The sequence below is a fragment of the Colletotrichum scovillei genome (genome assembly GCF_011075155.1).
Source record: "Colletotrichum scovillei strain TJNH1 chromosome Unknown Contig00011, whole genome shotgun sequence".
NCBI classification, from domain to species: Eukaryota; Fungi; Ascomycota; class Sordariomycetes; order Glomerellales; family Glomerellaceae; genus Colletotrichum; species Colletotrichum scovillei.
In genome coordinates this window covers 587,525-610,443 of record NW_023336269.1, presented here as the reverse complement: position 1 = coordinate 610,443, position 22,919 = coordinate 587,525, and the positions used below count along the sequence as shown (strand labels likewise).

The following is a 22,919-nucleotide window of genomic DNA, read 5'->3' as shown; positions in this document are numbered from 1 at the left end:
TCAGGCTAGCCAAACGTCCTTGTGTCCCAAAAACAGGCTCAAAGCCCCTTTTCGTTGGAGTTGCCGGAATCAAGCTCGGTAGTAACGTGTCGCCGCCTCAAATTGCCAGCCTCGTCATGCACCTCGTCCCATGCAGCAACCTCGGCTTTGGGAACTCTGACCAGGCGATGCGTGTTGGCACCGTTGGAATCGACCTCGACAATCTCCGTGCGGATCTCATATCCCAACCAGCGGGGGAGGACGTACATCCAGAAGACGTAGTACAGAATGCAGAGAAGGATGCTAGCAGACCGCAGAATATGTCAGCGGCTTTCTTTATACTTCAGGTTCACAATTGAACAAGGGGTTACTCACATGCCGATACCCACGACACAGTACGTGGCGTACCAAAAGCTGACACTTCCTGCGTACGGGCCACCTTTTGGCGGCCACCACGGCATCGCCAGCACAAAGACCTGGATGGCGAGGAAGAAGAGGACGACAAAGTCCCAGGCGCGGAACTCGGAGCGGCTGATGCCGGAGCGCTGACGACGTCGTCTGAGGACGAAGACGCCGAAGGTCATGGCGAAGTTGAAGATTGCGCTGGGGTAGCTGGCCAGGTCAACGACTGCATCTGGTGTTAGTGGTGGGTTCAAAGCATGGATCAGCAGATCCCTGGGGATGAGGTCATACCGAAAGAGAAGGCATCGCCAGCAGGGGGCGCAACAATCATGATGAAGGTCATTGTCCACTTCAACATGTACGGACCCAATGGAGTTCCAAAGGGTTTAGTCGAGACCCAAAAGTTGGTGAATGGAAGGACACCTTGTCTAAGTCCTAAAGTCAGCAAATATTCCATCAAATCGAAACGAAAAGTCTACTAACCGGCCAATCTCACGAATCATACGCGAAGATCCAATCAAGACAGCCAACAAATTCCCAAAAGCACTCAACAAGACCAAGAAATTCAAAACATTCGCAGCAGCCTTGCTCCCGCCGAACAACTTTGAAAAGAACACGGCGGCCGCAATCTCGCTCGCGCCCTTGAACTCGGCCTTCGGCACGGCGGCGAAGTAGGCAATGTTGCAGAGCATGTAGAGGATGGCGACCGTCAGCAGCGAAATGATGCCGTTCTTCTTGAGCGTGGGGATCGGGTTCTTGATCTCGTTGGTCATGTTGAAGGCGTTGTAGTAGCCCGCGTACGAGAAGATGATGCTGACGAGGGCGTTCGAGAGGTCGTTTCCGTTGCTGGTTGTGCCCTCGAAGGCGTTGCGGAAGTTTGCTTTTGGGTCCGGGATGTGTTTGACGTTGCCGCCTAGGACTACGAGACCTGCTATGGAGATGCTGGAGGATGAGTGTTAGCTGCGATGGAAAGTTTGGTTTGGATTGGGTAGGCAACTAACAAGACGAGAGTGAGAAGCTTCAGGACGCCAATGAAGTTCACGAGCCAAAGGGAGTATCTGTTGTGTGCGAGGACGCAGATGACGGCCAAGGTGTAAGCTGCGATAGCGACGCCTCGCATCTGCCATTCCGACGGCGTAATATCAGCCATTCTCCACAGGTATCGAGACAGAACTGCCACACGTGTTAGCGATTTCCTCCAGCTCTGGCGTTGATGCTCTCTTTTACTCACCGACTGCATTACTGCTGCTGAATGACAGGATCACAGACTGGACAGCAAAAGCAACAGGAAAGAAGTGCTTGGGTCGAGGGTACTGCTGCTCCAAGTAGACGACTTCCGAACCGCTGCGGTTGGGGAAGTAAGTCAAACCCCCCACTTCCCGGCACCCCCCTGTTTCTGGCACCCACAAAAACGCGAAAATCCACCACAACGCAATGCCCACCCCCAACCTCCTTTTATCACAACATTTTCAATTCGAGTCCAAATGGGCTCATTTTTTGCACATACCTTCTTCTATATCTAATGCCTCAATATACCGAAGATCAGCTTCGTCAGGCTCGAGGACATCTCAAACGGCAAGAGTCAAAGAGAGCCTCATTGGAGTATGGGATACCACGATCAACCCTCCAACTACGTCTCCAAGGTGGTCAGACTAGGAAAGTGGCTTTGCTGACTGGCAGAGGCTGTCTCCTGACCAGGAGAGTAGCTGGCACAATGGGTTCGCATTCAGGCTTCGCTGGGCCTCGCACCAACGCACCAACAGGTGAAGGAATTCGCAGAGCGAGTTCTGGCTGCTGCTGGGGATACCAAACCATTAGGAAAGGCTGGATCTATGCCTTCGTGAGAAGGACCCTATCATTAAGGTTCAGAGAAGTCGTTCCATCGATTCTAGACGCGTTAATGGGGCATCTACTGAGGTCATTAGGAACTGGTTTAAGTTCCTTGCTATCCCTGAGATCAAGGACATCAAACCAGCCAACAGATATAATATGGATGAGACTGGCATCCTCGAGGGTCAGGAGCTAATGGGTTAGTGCTGGGCATGGCTGAGACGACGTCTGTTCGCAAGAAACAACCTGGGTCGAGGGCATGGGTCTCTATCATTGAGTGTATCTCAGCCTTGGGTAGGGCACTTCGTCCTCTTATCATTTTCAAGGGAAGACGGTCCAACAACAGTGGTTTCCATTACATCTGGTTCCATACGATGGGTGGGAGTTTACAGCAACAGATAATGGCTGGACTACAGACTTAACTGCCATTGAATGGTTAGAGAAGGTGTTTATCCCACAGACTATGCCCGAGGCTGAGGGCGAGGCTCGACTGTTGATTGTGGATGGGCATGGGAGTCATACGACGACAGACTTCATGTGGAATTGCTATATTAACAATATCCATTTACTGTTCTTACCACCACACTCCTCTCATGTCCTCCAGCCACTTGACCAGTCTGTCTTCAGCCCTGTTAAGTCAGCCTATCGGAAGGAGCTCGGTTACTTGTCTCAATGGAACGACTCTACCATTATAGGTAAAAGGAACTTCCTGGACTGTTACCAGAAGGCTCGACTTGCTGGTCTATCAGTCTCGAACATCAGAAGTGGTTGGAAGTGGACTGGTCTACACCCTGTAGCGATGGTTAAGCCCTGATGAACCCTATGGTATTACCTGAGCCTTCTGCTGCCCACCACACCCAAACCAACCAGTCGGGGCAAAAGCGATGCCATAATGGTCAACAAACTACCCTGTTGAGCCATGGGATTCTGCTTCCTCTGCAGTGGTCTGGTCGACACCCAGGAAGCTGGCAGAGCTCAGCGGTCAACTGCACTTATACACCCAACTCGACAATGATACCAGCACTCAACGGCTGCTGTTCAGGAAGGTGAAAAAGGCTTCACAGAGCAGGCCTGGCAACTGGCAGTTGCCCAGCAGCAGCTGGCTCACCTGAGGGCTCAAGTTACCAACGCTGCAGTTAGGAAGAGGAAGACTGTTCAGATCGATCCCAACACGAAGTTTGCGAACATCAGGGATATCCATCGGGCTCAAATCGAAGCGGGTGAAAAGGAGGTTATTACGGCTGAATCCAGCGACTCTGAATGCCCTAGTGAGGCTGGCAGTTGTATTGTAGTGGGTGTGGTTGAGGATCAATAGTTAATAGTAATGAGGAGGTTGGGTTGTGATCCCATCGTTTTTGTGGGTGCCAGAAACAGGGGGGTGCCAGGAAGTGGGGGGTTTGACTTAACTGGCCAACTCAAGATAGACACTGAAACCGGCCGAGGCCATGAGGAAGCCAATCACCCAGTACATCAATGCCAGACCAATTGAGCCCGTTCTGTTGAGGATACTAGCAGCTACACCGGGATAATATCAGTATCCAGTACCTCTCAAGAAGGCAAAGTCTGGCCTTGACCATCTTGTCACACAAGCATAAAGAGCTCAGGCTAACTTACGAGTAGAGAAAACACCAGTCCCAACCATCATATTGATATTCAAGAAAATGATAGCCACCCAATTAACATGGTACCCCAACGGCGAATCAGCTTCAACAGGCGCACCGACAGCCTCCTGATACGACGGCTTGGAGCCATTGCCTCCCTTGACCCTGGTATACGCGAGATCGCCATCGTGAATGATGGACGGCTCAGAGTCGCTGGCCTCAGGGTCGGCGCGGACAGTCGAATCCGCGCCGCCCGACTTCTCGCTCGGGAAGATCCTCGAAAAGACCATTGTCGAGGTGGTCGTGCCTTATCTTCTGTGGAGAGCAGGTTTCACCGGCCGGTCAGGTATGAGGGGGGCCACAGGTGGCACGTGGATGGGGACCCGGGTGAGTTGGAAGAGGCCAAAGCGGTGACGGCACGATCTCGAGGAGAGTTCTAGATGAGCGCCATGGTCGCGCGAGGATACATATATACAGATGGGTTCCCACGTCGTTCTTCAAGACTGCGAGTGACACCCTCCCACCCTCCGTCCCCGACTCATGTTCGCAGGCGACAGGCACTATAACTGGGGGTACCGAATCACACAATCGATTATCCCTTGGCATTATATTCCTTACCCATGCCTCCAAGCTAGCTTCAGTTGCTCGACAAGTCAACACCAACCATCTTGGCACTCGAAAACCTTTCCACAGTAAGAGGCACAGAAGCACGCAATGGAGGGTCAGATCAGTTCCCTCGAACTCAATTGAGTGAAATCCAACCGGTCAAGCCGACCAGGGCGCGCGCGGCTGGGCCAGAGCTGAAGTTAGCACGAGTTTACAACCGTCGCCACCCCCGTCCTTCACTACATGCCGAGACGCGCGATTGTAACGTCCCAACAGCAATGGAGAAAGAAAACATGGGACGGAAAGAGGAACGGACGGGTTCCAGGGACCACCGCGGAGAGTGCGTTTCCACCGCGGCTTGTCCCTAGTCTCTTTCTCTCCCTTCTCTTACTTGTACATAGTGTACTCGAACGTCCGTGGATTCGCTCAAATCGGATGTGCAAGTATGTGGTGTTACCCGCGCCGAATCCACCCCCGCGCGGGCGTGGTCCCACTGATTTTGTGGATTATGTTGATAGGTTGGCGATGGAGTAACACCGAGGGTAAATGACGACATCCGGTAGCCGGTACCAAACGTTCTAGAACGGCAATTGAGGAGAGCTGGATGTCCGCGCCTTGAAGTGCTCTACGATGTTCAGTGAGCCGTAAATCAGCTGAAGCATCAGAATCTGATATACACAGGGAGATAAGATTCTCCAGGCGGGGAACTTGTCTGCGATAATTAATGTAGTCGAAGTTCTTGCGATCTTGAAGGACCGTAGGCGTAATCTGACAACTGTGCTTTCGATCTCAACCACGCCTCAATTGACAGGTATTCTTTATAATTATGGTCTGGTACCAACGTGTCACTCCAATCCCCTCTTGACGTCCCTTCCACCGGATTATGGTCCCAAGATGGGAGGGCCAAGCCTCGAACACGGGAAGACCGTTGCGTGAGACAAGACTTGGCCGAACATCCCCTTGATATAGCATCTCCAAACGGTCTTACCAAGAAATCACGTAATCCATGGCGCTATTCGTTCAATCATCCCATCCCACGGCACCTGCCACGAGCAGAACGCTGTCATTTCATCGCGTCAAGGAAAAGCTTGGCAAGGGCAACGAAAGAGTCCGCTACCGTTGAGCGATCTTAAATGCAGCTCAATCCGAGAGCACTAATTGGGGCAATTGATCCATATGCCAGCCGTGAGAACACGAAAAGAAGCGTGGGACTGTTCGGTCTCCCTGCCGGCTTGGGGGTGGGATTTCATGTCGACATCGGGCCGCTCAATAGCGCCATCGAAGAACCCCGGGCAGTACGCGCCTTGGCCAACGCCCCGCCAAGCATTCGATGGGAAACCTTCGGGGGAATCATCTAATCGGCCTGCCGAGACCACACATGGACATAATAGCGTTGTAACAAAGTTTGATGGAAAGATGGGAGTACATCAGGCGGGTGAATAAAAGTCCGGCTAGGCCACGTACATCTCTCTACTCATCGTGATCTCAAACGACATCGTGCGGTCTTTACTATCACTCAAGCACAGTCACCAGATTTCAGTAACAACTCCTTCAAGGTATCCAATCTCATTATGTTACGCAGCAGACGTACACAAACTCGTACACCCAGTCTCCTACTTTTGTCCCAAGAGTACATCAAGTACTCGTCCCAACTAATCGAGGAGCGGTGATGCAAACCCAAGTCCAACACACCCCACTACCAACGCCAGACTCGACAATCCAAACCCAACCTAACCTAACCCATTCCATCCCGTGATATACCCATGATATATTCCATCCATAATCTATCCAGTGCACCCTAAACACACCAAAATCAACAAACCCCTAAAAGTCAAACGGCGTAAAGATATCCGTAAACCACCGATTGTCCATCAAATCCAACCCAAACTGCCCCAGCTCAACCTCCCCAACCCCAGCACCACCACCCATCCCAGCCCCGAGGACACCAGTCCCATCAACTCCCGCAGCAGCAGGGGCATCAACCTTGGCCAACGGCGCCATAGAAGCCTCCCACGTCCCCTTGAGCCCCTTGATAGTCTTGACAGCTTTCGCAAACGCATTTCCCTCCTCAACATCGACATTCAACCCAGCCTCGCTGCAAACCCTCATGAACCGGTCCCCAATCTCGTCGAGCGTCGCAATAAGATCAATCGTCGACCGCACGCTCGCCCGGTCCCATACGGGGTCCTCGAGCACCGAGAGGCGGTAGAGCGCAATCGTGCAGTGGGACAGCTGCGAGAAGGTGAGGAAGGGGGTCGTGTAGTAGGCTGCGGGCGGCAGGGTGAGGAAATGGTCAAACCACGCCTTGACGGCGTGTAGACAGGCGTAGTAGATGTCGAGGCGGGCCACGTCCGGGAGGTTGGCGGGCACGCAGGTGCCTGTCTTGTTGGAGAGGGCGATTTCCTGGATGGAGAGTTCTGTGCAGTGAAGTTGGGCGATGATTGTGTCTGGTTAAAGGTTAGAGATGAGTTGTTGAGATATGAAAGGCAGAAGTGCGGTAGGAGAAAGAAGGACGAAGGAAGGAGACTAACCTGTGCTTTGGAGCTCTGACGGCAGGCTCTGAATATGCTGCTGGAGCTGCCTCTGTAGCAGCTTGACATACATGGCAGGCGGCGTCCTGTGCGAATCGACGATGTCGAACGTGGTTTCGGGACGCCATGCCGCGGACATCTTCCCGGCCTCCTCCTTGAGTAGCTGCATCCTGACCAGTGCGACGAGGGTGCGGTCTGAGGGCGACTCGGGCTGCTCGTCGAGAACTTGCAGACATTCATCCATGTGTGGTGTCCAACGCAAGGGGTCCATCTTGCCTAAGAAACTCGCGACGCTAGACGGATGTTAGCATTGTTATCTCAGTCATTGCCAACGCCTAGAATCGATAAGCTGGTTGAGTAGATCGAGGGTACTCACGCCGATGAGATGAGGTAGCAAGCGACCACAGCCCTCCTCTGCTCCATCGTCCGCGGCATCTGTGACTTGACATACAAAGTTTGCCCCACAGCTCCAGTCTTCTCGCGGTCGGCCCTCTCCTGAGCAGCCTTCCAGCAGAGGAAAGGGTTCAGGTTGTCCAAGGGGTCGCGGGACATTCCCAGATCAAAGATGAGACCGATAGCAATCTGGCAGAACAAGCACATGAACGGCTTGTTACCAAGCTGGTGATTTGCCCTGAAAAGACACCTAGAATGTCAGCGACACCGGCAACATGTGTAAACGATTTCACTAAGAGAAAAAAAGAGCAGAATCACGAACGTGACTTGTACTGACCATCCCAAAATCACCAACAGCCCGAGGAGGTAATCAATACTCCTCTCGTTCTCGACAAGCAGCTTGTGGCTCACGATCTGTCGCACCCGCTGGCCCAGCGCAAGCTGCTGACTTGATACCCTCGAGGCAACGGTCATGACGCAGATCCACAAAAACGGCCTCTCGCCGCGCAGCTCCTCAGCCGTCATCGTAGCCTTGAAGTTGAGAAACGGGAAGTATTTGAGATTCTGACCGCGGAACGCCTCAAAGAGCGCCTCCGCCTCGTCTGGTGAGGGCAGCTCGTCGCCGTACCCGGGTTCCTCGGGGCTAGCCGTCTGCGTCGGCGTCGGCAACGACGCCCCACGGTCTCTGCGATCACCTTTACCGAAATGCTGCGCCGAGTCAAAACCTCCACCACCGCCGCCGCCAGCACCATGCACATCTCCCATCTCAGAAGACTGCCTCCTCGCCGCCTCCGCAGCAGCAGCAGCAGCAGCCGTCGTCGACGAAGAGGAACCAGACCCCCCAGACAAGTGAATATCAACCCCCAAATCAGCCGACAAGGTCGGCCTCCCCGACTGCCTCAGCAGCGTAACAAGCCCATCAAGCTTCTCCTCCAGCTGCGCGGTCCGGCTGGACGGCGGCTTCTTGGAGCGTTTCCGGATAGGGTTGCTCGGCTGGCACGACTTGCCGAGCCGGTGACACCGCTCGCAGGCCCCACCGACGGGGCGGAGGATGCATTTGCACTTTGCGCGGGAGCAGTTGGTGCAGGCCCGGCCGTAGGGTGCGGCGATGCCGCCGTTGACCGACTCGGCGGCCCCCGCGTCGCGGGTTTCGATCCCCGTCGGCATCCGGGATTCAGACCTGGAGGCGGATGCCCCTGTCGTTTAAGTTCAAAGAACAGGAAGAAAAAGGTGGTAAAAAAGGTACAATCCGTCAATGTGCAAGGCTTCGCTTTCTTTGGTAAGCGGGCCGAGAATCCGGAAGTCCCCCTTCCTCCGGGGTTGTGGGCGGCGAGCGGACTTGGTTGAGCAGTGGCGTGTGTGTGTGAGTTGCGTGATGGTTACGGTGGTGCCAGGTCCCGGGGTTGGTGGCGGGCCAAAAATCGCCCTGCTAAGCTTTTTGGCTGCAGGCGATCAATCTCTCCCTTTCTCTCTCAGTCTCTTGTGTGTAGGTATCTCTCTGTCTGTACTCTGTGTCTCACGATATTTGCAGCCAACGAAACACCCGCCAGCTTTGAACGGGCTTCAGATGTCCGTTTGGTATCGCAAATGCCGTTTGGATGGAGTGCAGGAAGTGTGAGACCAACGAGAAAGGGAACTTAGGAAGTGGGAAGGGGGAACAATGAGCGATGGAGTGAGCTGGAGGAGGATTGGCTTCGAAACCCGCCGGGTTTGGGACGTGGGTGGTGTGGGCGATGTCGAGGACCTTGCGGCATATGTACGTCGAGAGGCGGAGTTGAAGTTGAAAATGTTGAAGTCCGGCCGGTTCTACTGATGTCAGCCTCAGATGTGGTCGCGGCTGATGGAGGTGAGCCTGAGGCTTACGTGTGGCTTGCGTGTGGCGCGTGGGCGGGGACAGGGGTATGTGTTGTGCCGAATACCGAACTCCGCTCCCGCTCCCGGCCCCGCCCCAAGTCTCATCCACTAACAAACGCAAGGCCGCCCGCTAGGAATACTTTAACCGTTCGCATAGAAACATCTTACATCAGCCTAGATCTTCTGACATGACGGAGGATTGTAAGTTTTGATCTCTGCCTTATTGGCAGCGAGCAGGAACTTTGGAGACACTTTAGGTGTCAATAGTCCGAGACGAACATATTGATCATGTGGTATATCTGGGGAGAGGATTATCTTGAGCCTTGCTGGTATCGAGATCAGGCTGACCCAATTCTTATCCCACTTCTTCCAAACCACCTATGCAAGACTACTGCCAAATGTCACAAAGAAAAGAAGGTTCACAACGACAACTGCAATGCACGCTGCAGACGACACATGGCCAGAAAGCAAAGAAAGGAGCACATGTTCACATGAGGTGGGTTGAAAGACAAAGTGATGAAGTGTGCCATGGGTATTCGATTAAAAGTTACCATGCAACTTGGGACCTAACGCCTTAATGGCTGCTTTTTACTAACGCAGCATGGCCTCAAATGAGGCAATCAAAAAATCCTCGAATGTTGCCTTATCGCGGGACAAAGACATAAAGATCAACGACTCCGTAGAGCTGGCCGCAGCCTACCGTTGACGAACCACCTCCAACGCCGAAACGAGAACTCATTACTTTCCTTCCCACAGGAGAAGCACATCAGTTGCTCCCTGTGAAAGGGTGCTCGTGAAAGTGGTCCCCCTGAAAACCGTAGTGCCCAAGTCGTCGCGTGCTTACGACGGCCTCTGCAACACCCACTCCGCCTAGGTGCCAAAGCACAATTATCCCATTCTGGAACAGGTTCGAGAGACTGGCCGACGCAAGATCAAAAAAAAGAAGCATCCGCAGGGTATTTTTGTCGTACTGTACAATATGTCGGTCTGAGACTGTGCCGAGGCGTCGCAGTGTTTCGTTCAAAGAATTGGAAGTCTCTCCATAAAGGTCAAGTTTGATCAAGAGGTGAGTCAAACTCCGCCACCCATGAAGGCAGCGAGATCGTCAAGCTCAAGCAGCTGTCGCTCGAATGCGGAGCAGAGTTCGCTAGCCGTCATGTCCTGAGGCACAGGAGCAGCAGGCTCGGCAGACGCCACGCCGTTGCCAATGGGAGGTTGAGGAAGCATCTCGGTGGACTGCTTGATCTCGGCCGGCTGGGGAGGAGGAGGGCTGACGGAAGCCGGGGTACCAACACCGCCGGAGCCACCGTTAATAGTAGTGACACCGGGGCGACGCGGCAGAGGAGCGGGAGGCTCGCTCTCGCGGCCGCTCTCTCGGCCACTCTCGCTCACAGAGGCAGTGTGGTTGTTGGCAGGAGCCGGGGGAACGGGAGCTCCAGTGCCAGCGTTGGAGTTGGAGGTCTGGTCGTAGTCCATCGCGTCGGGGTTGGTGTCTGGGTTCGAGGCGGCTTCGTCCTTAACAGAGGCCTGGTCCGCGGGCGGGGCGCTGGTGGGGGGGACGGAGGTGCCTGCAACACTGGGGCTACCAGCGACAGCATCGTTGCCGAGGACTCTATGCATAACGGCGAGGTGACGCAGCCAAGAGCTGATCAGAGGCCAGGTGTCAACGCCATCCTGCATGAAGTGGAGACCGTCGCGCACGATATGCCCGGCAGTCTCGACCGCATTAGGGGGAGTGAGGCCTTTGAGAGACAGGTACGCCACGGTGGCACTGGCAGTGAAGGACGAGAACAGCATGAAGATGGGGAAGCAGATGATGCCCTCCTTGTCAAAGCCAGTCTCGAGAGCAGTGAGCATGGCGATGGTGCTGTGGCACGACGTAAAGAGCCTATCGATAATATCGTGGCACTGGGGGGTCAGGCGCCAGCTCTCCAGGTTGAAGCCAGGCGCAGTCACATACTGCAGCAGGCGGCGGCGGTTGATGAAGATGGATGCGCAGTGGAGCATGCAGTGCAGCATGGCATACGTGAAGCCAGAGCCCATGGTGATGTGAAGGTTAATCTGGCCCGGCTTGTCGACGTACTGCATCGACAGAGAAGCACGAAGGCGCTCGATTTCGCCCATGAGACCAGTGCAGACATTATCGTTGAAGGTCTCAGTGGTCGTGGTCATCAACATCTGGACAACGTCGCGCCAGATGCGAGTGGCCATGACAATTTGGCCAAACTCACCAACCTCGTCGGTACGGGAGCCAGAAGGCATCCGAGAGGGGTCGCTGAGGTTGATGGTCTGAACGTAGACAGCATTGCCAAAGGCAAAGTTCATGTCGGAGCAGGGCAGAGAGACGTCAGCCGTGTCGTTGGCAGACAAAGCCGGCTGGCGGCCGGGCGTGCTGGTAAGCAGGCAGTCGAGGATGTACAACAGCCACAACACACGGCGGAACGACTCGTCCTGAAGGAACCTATCGGCATCACTGACGGCCGCATGGTGGCTGTGGAGAATGCGGTACATCTGGACCATGCGACTGGCCTGGCCCAGGTAGATGTAGGCACGAACAGCATTGCGGGAACCCCACTCGTGGATGATGATCAGGCAGATGGCCTGGATCTCAGCGAGGCTGGGAGTGTCGAGGTTCTGGTTGATGATGCCCATGGCCTTGGCTGCAAAGTGCTCAGCAGCACCAGTCGCACCGGACTGCCCGCCATAGCGTCTAATCAAGGTGGGGGAGCTTCTGCAGGAGGACAATGGAGTTAGCCGGGTGTGTTCGTCCAGTAAAGTTCACCACTGTGCAGAGCCAGCCTGTGCAAGGCGGCGGACTGAGTCGGGCCTTAGAGACATGACAATGACCACAATAGAAACAAAGTGGTGACACTTCGGCCCAAGTCCGGACATTTGTGGCTAAGCGAGCCGACACGAGACTTCCGAACGGAAGGCCGCGCCACCCACAAAAAAAAGCCGGACATTGCGGGGGGTAAGGTAGTGAAACACCAAAATCAGGAGGGAAATTGGGATCGGGGATCGGAAGACCCGAAAGGCAGAGGTACGTACCGAGCGGCGCAGGTGAGCAGCGCGTAAATGAGGGCCGGGTCCAGAGAGGCGTTCTTGAGCTGCTGGATGAACGAAGGCTTGTGGAAAGCAACACAGGCCGGGTACGTCTTGGAAATGACGCGTTCGCATTCTTGGATCAGCTCCGGTGTAAGTCTGGCGGGGATGAGGTCAGCATTCGTGTTTCTTTTTGCGCCCGTGTTTGCGTTCGGGGGGCGTGGAACGAGATATCCATCCCGGCGACTGGCCCGGGTGAGAAGAAGTGGAGTGAAAAGTGGCGGAGGACGGGGATGTGACTCGGGAAATGAGAATGGGGAGGGGGCAGAGCGAGTAGTACGGGTACACCAAAAGGGATATTGGAAAGCTTGTGGGATCCAAGGGAAAGCCCGCCGTCAGATGGCGGCTCCGAGGGTTAGGCTAGCGGCGGTGGGAGATGCCGTCGGTTGGAGACGAAACGCCGTCTTCGGGAGATCGAAGCAATGGCAGCCAAATCTTGGGGAAAAAAGAAACAAGGGGGAGGGCACTTGGGCAGACGGAACAAAAGGGGGGCGAGGAAGAACAAGAGATGACCGCGCGTGTGTGATGGATGAGAAGGGGAACAAGCCACCGCGCCCAGGCCGCATGCAGTAGGGGGCCGAGCTCCCCCTCCCTGGTCGGCGGCGGTGGGCGGCGACACAGCCGAAAGACGAGAATAGCACACCCGGCACACGGCGCGCGCGCGCGCGCAGAAGGCAACTGAGTGCCAAGCGCAAAAGGTGTGCGCCGCGCGAGGTTCGAGACAAGGCGGCGGAGGCAGTGAAGGGGAAGAAGATGAAGATGCTAGAATGTGAAGAACAAATTGTGAAACTTACTTCTCGGGAGTCTGAACGTGACGAGACGTGGTAGAAGCCGGGTTGGCGGCGCGCACATCGCCGGCCGGGACCGAGGCAGGAAGGCTCTCACGCGCAGGGCGATGAGCGGCGGTATGACGGGCAGGCGACTGGCCATGGTGATGGGCCATGGACTCGGAGGGCAAATAGCACTCGTGCATGCCCTTGGCACAGTTCTTGCAAGGAGCGCGGCCGTTTTCGTAGACGCACTTGGTTTTGCCCTTGCGACAGCGCACGCAGGCGCCGCCGGCTCGGAGGGCGGTAGACCGCACAACGCTGGCCGACATGGTGCGGTTGTGTGTGAGGTTGTGTGTGAGGTGGACGTTGGTGTCAAGTGGATGAGATGCGAACCAGTGCTGATGATCAGTAGCGGCGTGTCGCTGGATGATGGAACTTTTCTCTCTTTTTTTTTTTTTCCTGCAGAGCAGAGAGTGCGCCGACGACAAGATGAGGGCGGTAGGTAGGGTTTGTGTGGTGAAACCCGGATGCGCGTGTGTTCAGCCGGAGGTGGATGAAAAGACGCGACGCGATGAGCTTCTTGATCCACCCAAGGTAGGTAGAAGTAGAAGAATCTTGCTTGGTTTATGGGATGATGTCGTGATCCCAGTGAGGCGACTTGTGACGTCCGCAAAAGTCACACGGCGATGGTCGGCGTCAGAAAGCCGGAGAGTCGACGAGGTGAAGTTGAAGAAAGGAGGAAAAAGAAGGGAGAGTTCGGGGGTGTCAGGGTCGCGGGAGGAAGAGTGTTTTGTTGAGGGGGGCTCCGGAAGAGAAGAGGGTTTTGGGGCCGGGTGACGCAGAGAAAAGACGACCCGTCGCGCCGAGATTATGGAGAAGGGTGGCTCCAGAAAGGCGAGACCCCCAGGCAGGAGGTAGCGGGCGAGGGCGGGCGGCGGCGTCAAGGCCCCAGGAAGGGGGGGCAGAACGCGACGGGGGGAGCTTGCGGGAAGATGCCCACAGCGGCCGATGAGACGACGGTCAGAATTGATGCCGGGACGGTGTCGGAAGCGGTTGGTGATGTTTGATTTTTGTGTTGAAAGATGTGAGAGTTGCGGTGATGTTGAGCGTTGGAAGTTGTGCTGGACGCGGTGGACAGTGGAAAACGAAAAAAAAGAGAAGAATCGGAGGGCACGGGTCGGCCGCGATTTCTCGGTGGTGGGCGAAAAATCCGGGCGGTGGTCCTCAGGTTTCGGTGGTTGGAAGAGGAGGAAGGAAGGAGTGGAGTACGAGGGAGGGGAGGGGTGGGGAGAGGATGGGGGAGGGGGTGTGACCTGTACAGTACGTATTCCCGTACTCTACCGTACCTTCAGGCAGGTACCTACTCCGTGGATAATGTGAGGACGGGAGGAGGGCACGCCGCACGGAGGGCAAGCGGGGGAAGGAAGTGTCCGTACCTTCAGTCACCTTACCTTACCTTAGGTACCTACCAAGAAAAGAGGAAATATCAGACTGGACATCTGATTTAAAGACAGCAGGAGCAGAATCAGGAAGGGACCAACTCGGGCGAAAAGCACAAAGTGGTGGAAAGGCAGGCGGAGGTGGACGACCTGAGGAAAGAGCAAGAGGGAACCGGCACACGGGTTACGGGACGTGGACACGGGGGAAGGAGGCACACACGGCGTGCCCAAGGTAAGGAAAGCGGGCGGGCCTCGGCCTCGCATTCGTTGCAACAGCGCACTCGACTCCCTGACTTCCATCCTTCCTCTCTCTGCCTCTTTATTCTCGCCATATATTCTGATTATTTTATCATCCCGTTCCAACTGCTCCTTTCATTGCCTTGACCCGAACACAAGTGGAGGAGACGGAACAAAACTGAAGGACGATGCCTTGCGCCCCGAACGAAACGGACGGATGTCGCCAGATGGTCGTCCCCACTGAGGGCTGGCCAAGCTCGGTGCGGGTTAGGAAGTCACGGCCTGCGGAAGCGGGAGCAGTCGGCGGACTTTTTTGGGAAGGGACAGGGTGGTGGAAAGTGCCAAAATGAAAAAGGTGAAAGACTAAAGAGTGAGGAGGGCTGAGGATAGGGGGTGTGTGCGTAGAGAACAATCCGAGGGGAAATGGAACAGTACGGGGACACAGGTACCTGGCATTTCCACAACCTCGGAGGCAGGCGCGAAAAAACAGCGTTCGGGAAAAAGGCAGAGGCAGAGGCAGAGTGACAGAGACACTGCACAATGAACAGGCAAGAAGGGAGGGGAGGACAGGACAGGACAGAAAATGAGAAAGCAGGAGCTGCCTGGGCCACCTGCCTCGCCCACACACGGGCGGGCCTGAGGTTCCTCCTTTGCTGAGGTTTTACGGGCGGATCGGCTGGTGGTGCCGGAGCTGAATGAGGAGAGACGGAAGGAAACCAGGAGCGAGGGGACCCACTCTGCCCATTCTGCCTTCCGCGTCAATGTCCGTCGCACATCACCTCAGGGAGGTACATGTCCGGTACTCACCAGCCCAGACACGCACTCCCCAAAACTCAAGTACCGCCCTCTGCCCTCTCTTCGGCTCTCTCCTTCCAGGTTCCAGGTTGCCCGTGTGAGTGTCTGCCTTCCCTCCAACTTCCGTCGAATCGGTACCTGCCTCAGCGTCTGCGCGCTTGCGTTGCCTGACACGCTTCGCTGCCCTGCCGACACCTGCACCCCCGCGGCAGGCACCTGCCTCGAGCCTCCCCCCTGTGCTTCCATTCTTCCATTCGATCTTGATGAGAAGGAGCGACAATGAATGTGTAATTGTGTTCCTCCCCTTCTTTGCTATCCATCGTTTGCCTCTTTTTCCCTATCTCTTCTCAAACCTTTGAGAAGCTTCACTCAAAGATCATGACATTTCCGATATTTCTGCCCAATCCACAGAGGCGCAAATGAAGTCCGCCCAACCCCAGCCCGGCTGTCGCCCGAAAGCCAAAACGATGCGCATACTTCGTACAGTCTCGACACAGTGCCTGCGGCATACTTCCCCGACACATTTCGCGTCTCGCATCCATCCGTCCTCTGCCTCCGCCGCCGACCGGTCGCAATCCCGTTTGTTTGCAAGCCCAGCGAATTTCATCACCGTCCGTCTTGTGGGCAGACCGTTCCTCCGTCTCACCATGTTCCCTTGCGACCTGCGCCGCCAATTCTACGACAAGCAATGCGCCCATCTCCCGCAAGCTTAAGTCGGATACCTTCAAAAGACGACTCTACTCCTGTACTGATACCACGACCAACACGACAATAGTCTTGGCTGACACTGCGTCCCCCTCCTCCGAGCTTGCCTTTCGGACCCGACCAGTCCCAACGAGCCTTCATCACACTGCCCTGCGATTAAGCCGGGCCCGCCGATTGCTACAGCGCTTTCGCCTCGGCAGCACAGAGTCACGAACCCTGCCAGACCCGCGGCACGCCGGGCATTGGCCCACACCGCAATGAGAAGGGACGGCCAGCGCAATCGGGCCATGTCCACCTGGCCTGACTTGCACCTTTCAGCAACAGAGGTAGCCACAGCCTACGGAGTACAGGCCACAGGGCAAGAGGACCGCGGACGAGAATGATGGCGAGGCACAGAATGCCATGGTCCATGGCCCACGGGGGTGTGGGCGACAAACACCGCCGGGTGGGCCTGGAATCGCCGCGCCCCCCTGGTCCTAGAGTCGGTATCGCACCCTCTTCCAAGTACGGAGTACCTTTCTTCCTCTCCTTGGTGCTTGTCCCCAAATTCCACGGAGCGCCAAAAACCAACCGGCGGCTACAGGGCCACGCCAGCTTGTCCGTCTCTGACCATGATCATCGCGCCGCCAACTTCCAACGGAAGATTGACCCCATCCCGAATTTGATTTTCGCAGACACGGCGTGACGGCGCGGCAGGGCGCTTTCGTTGGACGCTGCGCTCGTGCCTTTGGACACTTCTTTGACGGCACGGCCTCTAGCGATCGAGATGAAGAGGGGCCGGAGATGCAGCAGCAAAACTGTAATTTGCTCGATGGGCTTCTAACTGAACCGACGCTATACGCTCTGCTGCGCGGAGCCGATGCGCTTCTTATTATGATTTAGGGAGCACGTAGGCGTGGTCCTCCCGACTATAGCAGTTCTCCAAAGGCGCATTTTCCGGTTGAGTCCCTCCAATGCCAACTCGTCCATGTCGTCGTCAATACTCTGCCGATTTGCAAGTCCAGACACCGTACCTCTGCACATGATCAAGATGATGCTGCAGTACGTCTCTGGTATGTGGGATAGCCAGTCCACGGCTCGTCCCGGCCATCGGGCTGGCCTGGAACACACGACTGGCACGCTGGCCGAGGGTCGACTCGGCTGTTGCTTCTGTGCAATCACTGCAATGTGCACGAAAGACTGTGCCAGCAAAAGCTGCCGCCTCGTCCGGGTCTGCTGCACTTGCAAGCTGTTCCGTCTTCGCTCCGGTGGCATCCCACCCAGCACGCCCTCGCCCCCAGTTTTCGCCATGGAGCAGCAATCCCGAGGAAGTCCAGCGCCATCTCGTTCCGGCGACGCGCCAAATTTCTGTTTAATCAAACTCGACCTGCCCGGGCCTGCACCTGGGCCCTTTTCCCTCGCTCGTTCCCCGTGCTGAAGCGGACTTGCACAGTCGACGCCCCGCCCCACCCGGCCGTTTCTTCGTTTCTGTCCGTATCACCAACATTTTCTGCAGCAAAGGCATATTACGGCATGCCCACTGTGTCTTACATCAGGTTGCCACTACGTCAGGGAATGGATATCAGGATATGCACGGCACAAAACCGACGTTGGCTACCGTACGTCTGGGAGCCACCGAGCCAGGTACAGAGGGTCAATCAGTTGACACTACCTCTTTCTGTGACATCAGGTACGGATACAATGCCCTTGTGCACTGTCAGTGGTCACTATGCCGACTACGCGGCCAAGCCGGATCTCTGATGCCTTTTCACAGTCGTCAGGTATACGTCGTACAAACACGCGACATCTGCTTCCTCGCTGCCGTAGGGGGCGCAAAAATCAAAGAACACAGTGTGGTATAGCCGGTGGGCGGGTCGCGAAACCTTTCCCAGTGCATGCTCTGGTTCATGGGGCCTCTCTTCAGGGCTGGTCAGGCTCTGCAGCGCTCTACGCGCAAAAGGAAACAGCCTGATGTCTCTAGAGCACTGCATTGGATCTCGCTACGTTCCTCTCTTTCGGCTGGGGAAGCGCGTTATGTCGCATTTGTTCTGCGGAGCGTCTGAACACTCCTCTCCCGGTGACCGAAGAAAAGCCTAATCCAGACTTCTCGGCAGATATCCAGACGGGGCTGGCGGCTGCCGTTGATATCCACCCTTTCGCGCGTCTTGTTCCGATTTATTCCTCGGTTGACGAGAGACGCGACATTGGATACCGGTTCTTGATTGCATTCTCTGGAGCATCTGTATCCCCCCGTTCCTTGGCGAGATGCTTCATTCGTGCGACTTCGGACATGGTTCTGTGAGCTCGCGGCCGAACTTCTGGGGGGTGGTCTTCCTCTCTGGCGCCGACTCGCCGTAGTGTTGCCGGCAAACCTGCCCAGTGCGGATGGTTCCCTCGCTACGCACCCCCGACCCGGCGCGTGCCAGTTCACTTCAGCCCAGCGTGCCGGTCCGCGGCACAAACAAAACGAATTTTGAACACTTGCTCCATAAGGTACGATCTGTTACCGAAGCAGCCTGATCTGAAACCCAACATCCGACACACTGCACGCAATTGTGTGACCTCAAAGTCTCTCTCCAGAAACAAACGAACGTTTGCTGCAGCGTAGCACTGTCTTATTGATGGTCTGCTGATTTTATCGTCATGCCATGGCTAAGGCCCCAAAGCCCAGTTCCAGAGAGTGAAAAAGAGAGCGCGCGCGAGCAGCTCGCTACAGTGCGCTATTTTCCACCGGCTGAAGCACTGCGAGGCGAACGGGTCAAGGCTTCGAGAATTCAACAGACTGTGCTCCGTACAGTGTAAGCTGATGTCGCTGACGACGCCAGGCTGTTTTCTCCGTGAAATCCGGAGGTTGCGTCCACTTTTCCTGCCCCTGTCGTCTCCTACCGGAACCTCTGCCCAGCGCTACCATGCCCGGAGTTGATGTCATTTCGCACCACACCTCCGCCTTGGTGTCGCTCTTCTGCGCCGTATTGTCTTGAAGAGATGCACGTTGGTCCGGCGCTTCTGCTCCCTTGTCTCTTCTGTCCCCCGAGTCTCGCAAACGGCCACGGGCAACTGAGTGTGGTACCGGTAGGTCTTTCACAGGATTGACATGATGGTACCCAGCCTCCTGTAAACGCTGTCACCTCTGTCTTGTGGGCATCAGAACAAAAGTTGGAAAGAATGGATCAACCGTTGAACCGGGTCGCTTGGTGGAATGGGAGCCGAGGGCAGCGCATACATACACCCCGGAAGACCATCGACGGTCCGCCGCGGTCAGATCTACTGGGCTGATTACCATTACCAAAGCTGGTGAATCAAACCAGACGAAACAATGGCATTTCTCTGTCTCTCACACGACCGGCGATCAGTGCACCGACCAGGGTGGGTGGCGTTTTGGCCTTACGGCCTTGCGGCACATTGGAAGGGTGGAGCCTTCTTCCGGAATCACTTCCGCCGGTTTCCGGACCACCGGCGCCTGGCGAGATCCACTCGGTGAAGCTGAGACGCCTGAGAGGCTACACCGATCCCCCGCAGCCGAGCAATCAAAGTCGCTCAAGTCCGCGGGACCACAGCGCGTGACGGCAGCAAGCGACGTTCTGGTTCGATTTGTCTCCTGTTTTGTTTTTCCAGTAAATCTTTGGTGATGGACTCAGATGAGTATCGGTAACAGGGAAATCAAGGCCACGGCGCGGCATGGCAAGACCTCACATCACCTCACTCGCGACCTCGGGATTGGTTCCACAATGTACGGCCGAAGAAACTCCCGTTCCCGTGTGTGGCACCATCCGCTGCCGCCCTCCTAGGACCTTGAAAGCAACAGCCAACAACCAACGACGGCCAAGAGAATCTCGGAGTTTGAACGGCATTCTTGTTTTTCGCACCCCTGCCAATCGCACTCTGAAGCGGATGTCGTACTCGGCTGATCTGTGACGTATAGAGTGGCTCTGTCCCCCGCAACTTTGATTACTGGAAACTCTCGTCGCTTTTGGCTGTTCCGGCTGCAACTTTGGCCGCTGGAACGGCATCAAAAGTGCAGCCATGAAATGTAGGTCCAGCGTGTTAGAGGATACTCAGGCCATCAATGGAGGAGCTGCTTGTGAGAGTATTGCACCAGACCATGATCCCAAGCCTCAGAATTAACTAGCTGATCGGCGATAAACACCAAGGCCGATAGTGGACTACCTTATGTGGGGCCATCCAGAGGTTAAGATTGCTCGGCCCCTCCGGCACCCGCCCGGATATGTCAGCGGGATCCTGCTGACCTCCGTTCTCCGACAATACCGGCACTATCAGCAATCGTTACCGTAGCATACTTCACTAACGGCTGATTAAACACCATTGAATCGGCGGCTGGTCTCCGTCTCACAGCCTATCTCTACGGAGAATGTCAGCAACGATCATCCGATTCGGTCGAATAAACTCCGTACACCACATCTTTCGGCCGACAGCGGGCTCCCCAGCTTACCTCCCATCGCCTCACATCCTCAACTGGAAGACTTCCCACACCCTAATCGTGACATAGACCGACTCGCAATGCGTTCCGCCAAATTACCTATAAAAGCTGGGGCAGAAGCACTTTGACTATTACCACCAGACACGTGCCACGCCCAGAGATAGAAAGTGGGAGCTGCAATCTTTCTACTTGAGATGTACCCAATACCATTAAACATCAGATGAGGAACAGCGCTCCGGGATATCCGGGTTGAGCCGGCGATATAAGTACCGACGTTCCGTCTATCTACGAGAATCTTCCCTGTACCCTCGTATTATATAAACGGACTCTTGAGTACGTTCGTGAGTTTGGAGAGAGTAAAGAATTCGACTTACCGTAGATAGGATGAATCTTTTTGAAACAAAAAGATAATTGTCTGATATGGTGCAGTATTTAACTATAAAATCTATAGAATATACTCTCGGTCCCTACTCAACTTGATAGGATTGTTTTACTATAAAACTTATTGTACCAAGCGCATAACCCAAATCGAACTTCGGCTGAGTCTAGCTCCGTGTCCAGAGCAACGTCAATACAGACAGAGTTTACGGTAAGAAGAAAATGATTTCCCCTAACCTAGACAGTATTATGGAAGGGCCGAAGAATAAAACAAAGAATAGAGTAGTAGTAAAAGGTGAGGCTATAGCCAGGCACCGTTGGTATCGATGATTGAAGTAGTGGCTACAAGCTTCTCCCATAACTCATCGCCAATACCTAGTGTGTTCTCCTTCTTACCTCTTTTATCGTTCTTCGTCTGACCTAGTTCCTTTGATTGCATCCCGTACGCCTATCACCAGTTCCTTCCCTATTCTCCGTACGCGTGCGCCTTGTTAGTCCCCTTCTACTGTGCGCCATGCGCTATACAGTTGTGAGCGTTCGCCTTCTTGCCCGCTTCAGGATATTCAGCTCCAGGCTGCGCCAATGGGCTGATGACGGAGACTAGTGCGGCCTACTTATAATAGTACTTGAGTGCCAGTTCAAAACCCACTAAACCCTATGAGTGTCTTGCTTACAAACCTAAGCTAGTTTCATTGTCTCGAGAAGGCTAAAAGCACAAACCGCGAGGGAACACGGCAACGTCTTCCAGATCATCATCTTCATCACCTGTACTGCTCCTGACAATGGCCACCCCCGGCCCTCATCGACGAGACCAAGCTCAAAATCTAGCGAGCAAGACTATAGCGGAGCTCGCCGGGATTTTGAATGAGGCTCTGCTCTCTTCGGCGGAAAGCCTGCCTGGAGCAACGTACATTTGTCCTCCCGCATCTCCAGAGGACATAGAAGCGCTCAAGAAACGAGTAATTGACAAAAATGGTCACTGCGCCCTAGACCCAGACTACGTGACGTTCCTCACAGTCAGCGACGGATCCAAGCTTCAAGGACCGGAGCAGGAGGACTCGGGAGATGACCTGAGTGGCCTTCTTTACAATGCGGCTCGAGTTGATAAGGAGGAACACGTGGACTTTGACCTATTCGGAGCGAATCCCCTTCTGCATGCGCCATCTAGAGATATTTGGAAGAAGTTCGACTGGGACAGCGGGGTAGGTGTCGACTTAGGCCCGGCTGGCGACGAAGGGAGTCTCTGGATGTTTGGTCCGGCGGAGCTGGCGCTTCTTCTTCGGCGGTTCGATGAGATCTATCCTACGCTCACAGAGGATGAGAAGAAAAAGCTCGATAGAGCCGTCTTGGAAACGCATGGTAGTGTGGAGGCGATGAGGGAGCTCCGGTTTTCTGTCATGCAGTTCTATCATTGGTCGCCAAAGGTCAAGTTGCATTTAGGGTTTCGGGCGTACCTTCAAGACCTTGCAATGATGGCTTTGGCGGGCGAGGATCCCCATGAGTACTTTCTGTGCTAAGATGACTAATTGGACTGAAATTTATTGATGAACATGCGTGCAAGATGCCATCCCCTGAGGGGCGGAAAACCTTCAAGGCTCAAATACACCACCAAATGCATTCTATATCCAGTTCCATTATGCTTTATCAGTGCAAGTTCACTAGCAGAGTCCTCATATCAAAGCCTGATCCTAAAGAGCTAGGCTTCTCTCTCCGCTTCTGCCCATCTGACTTGTCTGTATGACATGGCCTCATACACGGCCCACAAGTCCGCAAAGGTGACACTGTTTTAACATAGCACAAATCAGTGTCAAGACGCGCGCGTATGGTTGGAGGCAAACACACTTACGGCAATGACTACACATAGATGCCCTCAACCTTCC

At 55.0% G+C, this 22,919-nt stretch overlaps 3 protein-coding genes across 3 annotated transcripts; all 3 read right to left on the bottom strand.

The window, feature by feature from the left end:
- Positions 1-38: 38 nt before the first annotated feature.
- Positions 39-4,102, bottom strand: HER10_EVM0000998 (high-affinity methionine permease; the record flags this gene model as incomplete). The annotated part of the gene is made up of 8 exons (XM_035470762.1): positions 39-282; positions 355-607; positions 673-809; positions 865-1,323; positions 1,383-1,554; positions 1,613-1,833; positions 3,627-3,726; positions 3,826-4,102. 8 exons carry the CDS (start codon positions 4,100-4,102, stop codon positions 39-41), a joined length of 1,863 nt encoding a protein of 620 aa, XP_035326515.1.
- A 1,848-nt stretch (positions 4,103-5,950) lies between these two features.
- HER10_EVM0013213 (uncharacterized protein) lies at positions 5,951-9,052 on the bottom strand. The gene is made up of 4 exons (XM_035482577.1): positions 7,680-9,052; positions 7,326-7,580; positions 6,950-7,242; positions 5,951-6,865 (listed from the first exon to the last, which is right to left on the bottom strand). The coding sequence occupies exons 1-4, from the start codon at positions 8,507-8,509 to the stop codon at positions 6,243-6,245; spliced, it is 2,001 nt and encodes a 666-aa protein (XP_035327461.1). The 5' UTR covers positions 8,510-9,052; the 3' UTR covers positions 5,951-6,242.
- A 661-nt stretch (positions 9,053-9,713) lies between these two features.
- Positions 9,714-14,349, bottom strand: HER10_EVM0012578 (fungal specific transcription factor domain-containing protein). Its single transcript, XM_035481971.1, has 3 exons — positions 13,093-14,349; positions 12,245-12,397; positions 9,714-11,927 (listed from the first exon to the last, which is right to left on the bottom strand). The coding sequence occupies exons 1-3, from the start codon at positions 13,395-13,397 to the stop codon at positions 10,268-10,270; spliced, it is 2,118 nt and encodes a 705-aa protein (XP_035327412.1). The 5' UTR covers positions 13,398-14,349; the 3' UTR covers positions 9,714-10,267.
- Positions 14,350-22,919: the final 8,570 nt, after the last annotated feature.

What these genes read in the sequence shown, in the direction of transcription:
- HER10_EVM0013213 (XM_035482577.1), bottom strand. Translation starts at nt 8,509, where the DNA reads ATGCCGACGGGGATCGAAACCCGCGACGCGGGGGCCGCCGAGTCGGTC. An exon ending in CTGTTGGTGATTTTGGGATG is followed by an intron (nt 7,581 to 7,679) that starts GTCAGTACAAGT and finishes GTGTCTTTTCAG; the next exon opens with GGCAAATCACCAGCTTGGTA. An exon ending in TGCTACCTCATCTCATCGGC is followed by an intron (nt 7,243 to 7,325) that starts GTGAGTACCCTC and finishes ACATCCGTCTAG; the next exon opens with CGTCGCGAGTTTCTTAGGCA.
- HER10_EVM0012578 (XM_035481971.1), bottom strand. Translation starts at nt 13,397, where the DNA reads ATGTCGGCCAGCGTTGTGCGGTCTACCGCCCTCCGAGCCGGCGGCGCC. An exon ending in CACGTTCAGACTCCCGAGAA is followed by an intron (nt 12,398 to 13,092) that starts GTAAGTTTCACA and finishes CATCCCCGCCAG; the next exon opens with ACTTACACCGGAGCTGATCC. An exon ending in CTGCTCACCTGCGCCGCTCG is followed by an intron (nt 11,928 to 12,244) that starts GTACGTACCTCT and finishes GTCCTCCTGCAG; the next exon opens with AAGCTCCCCCACCTTGATTA.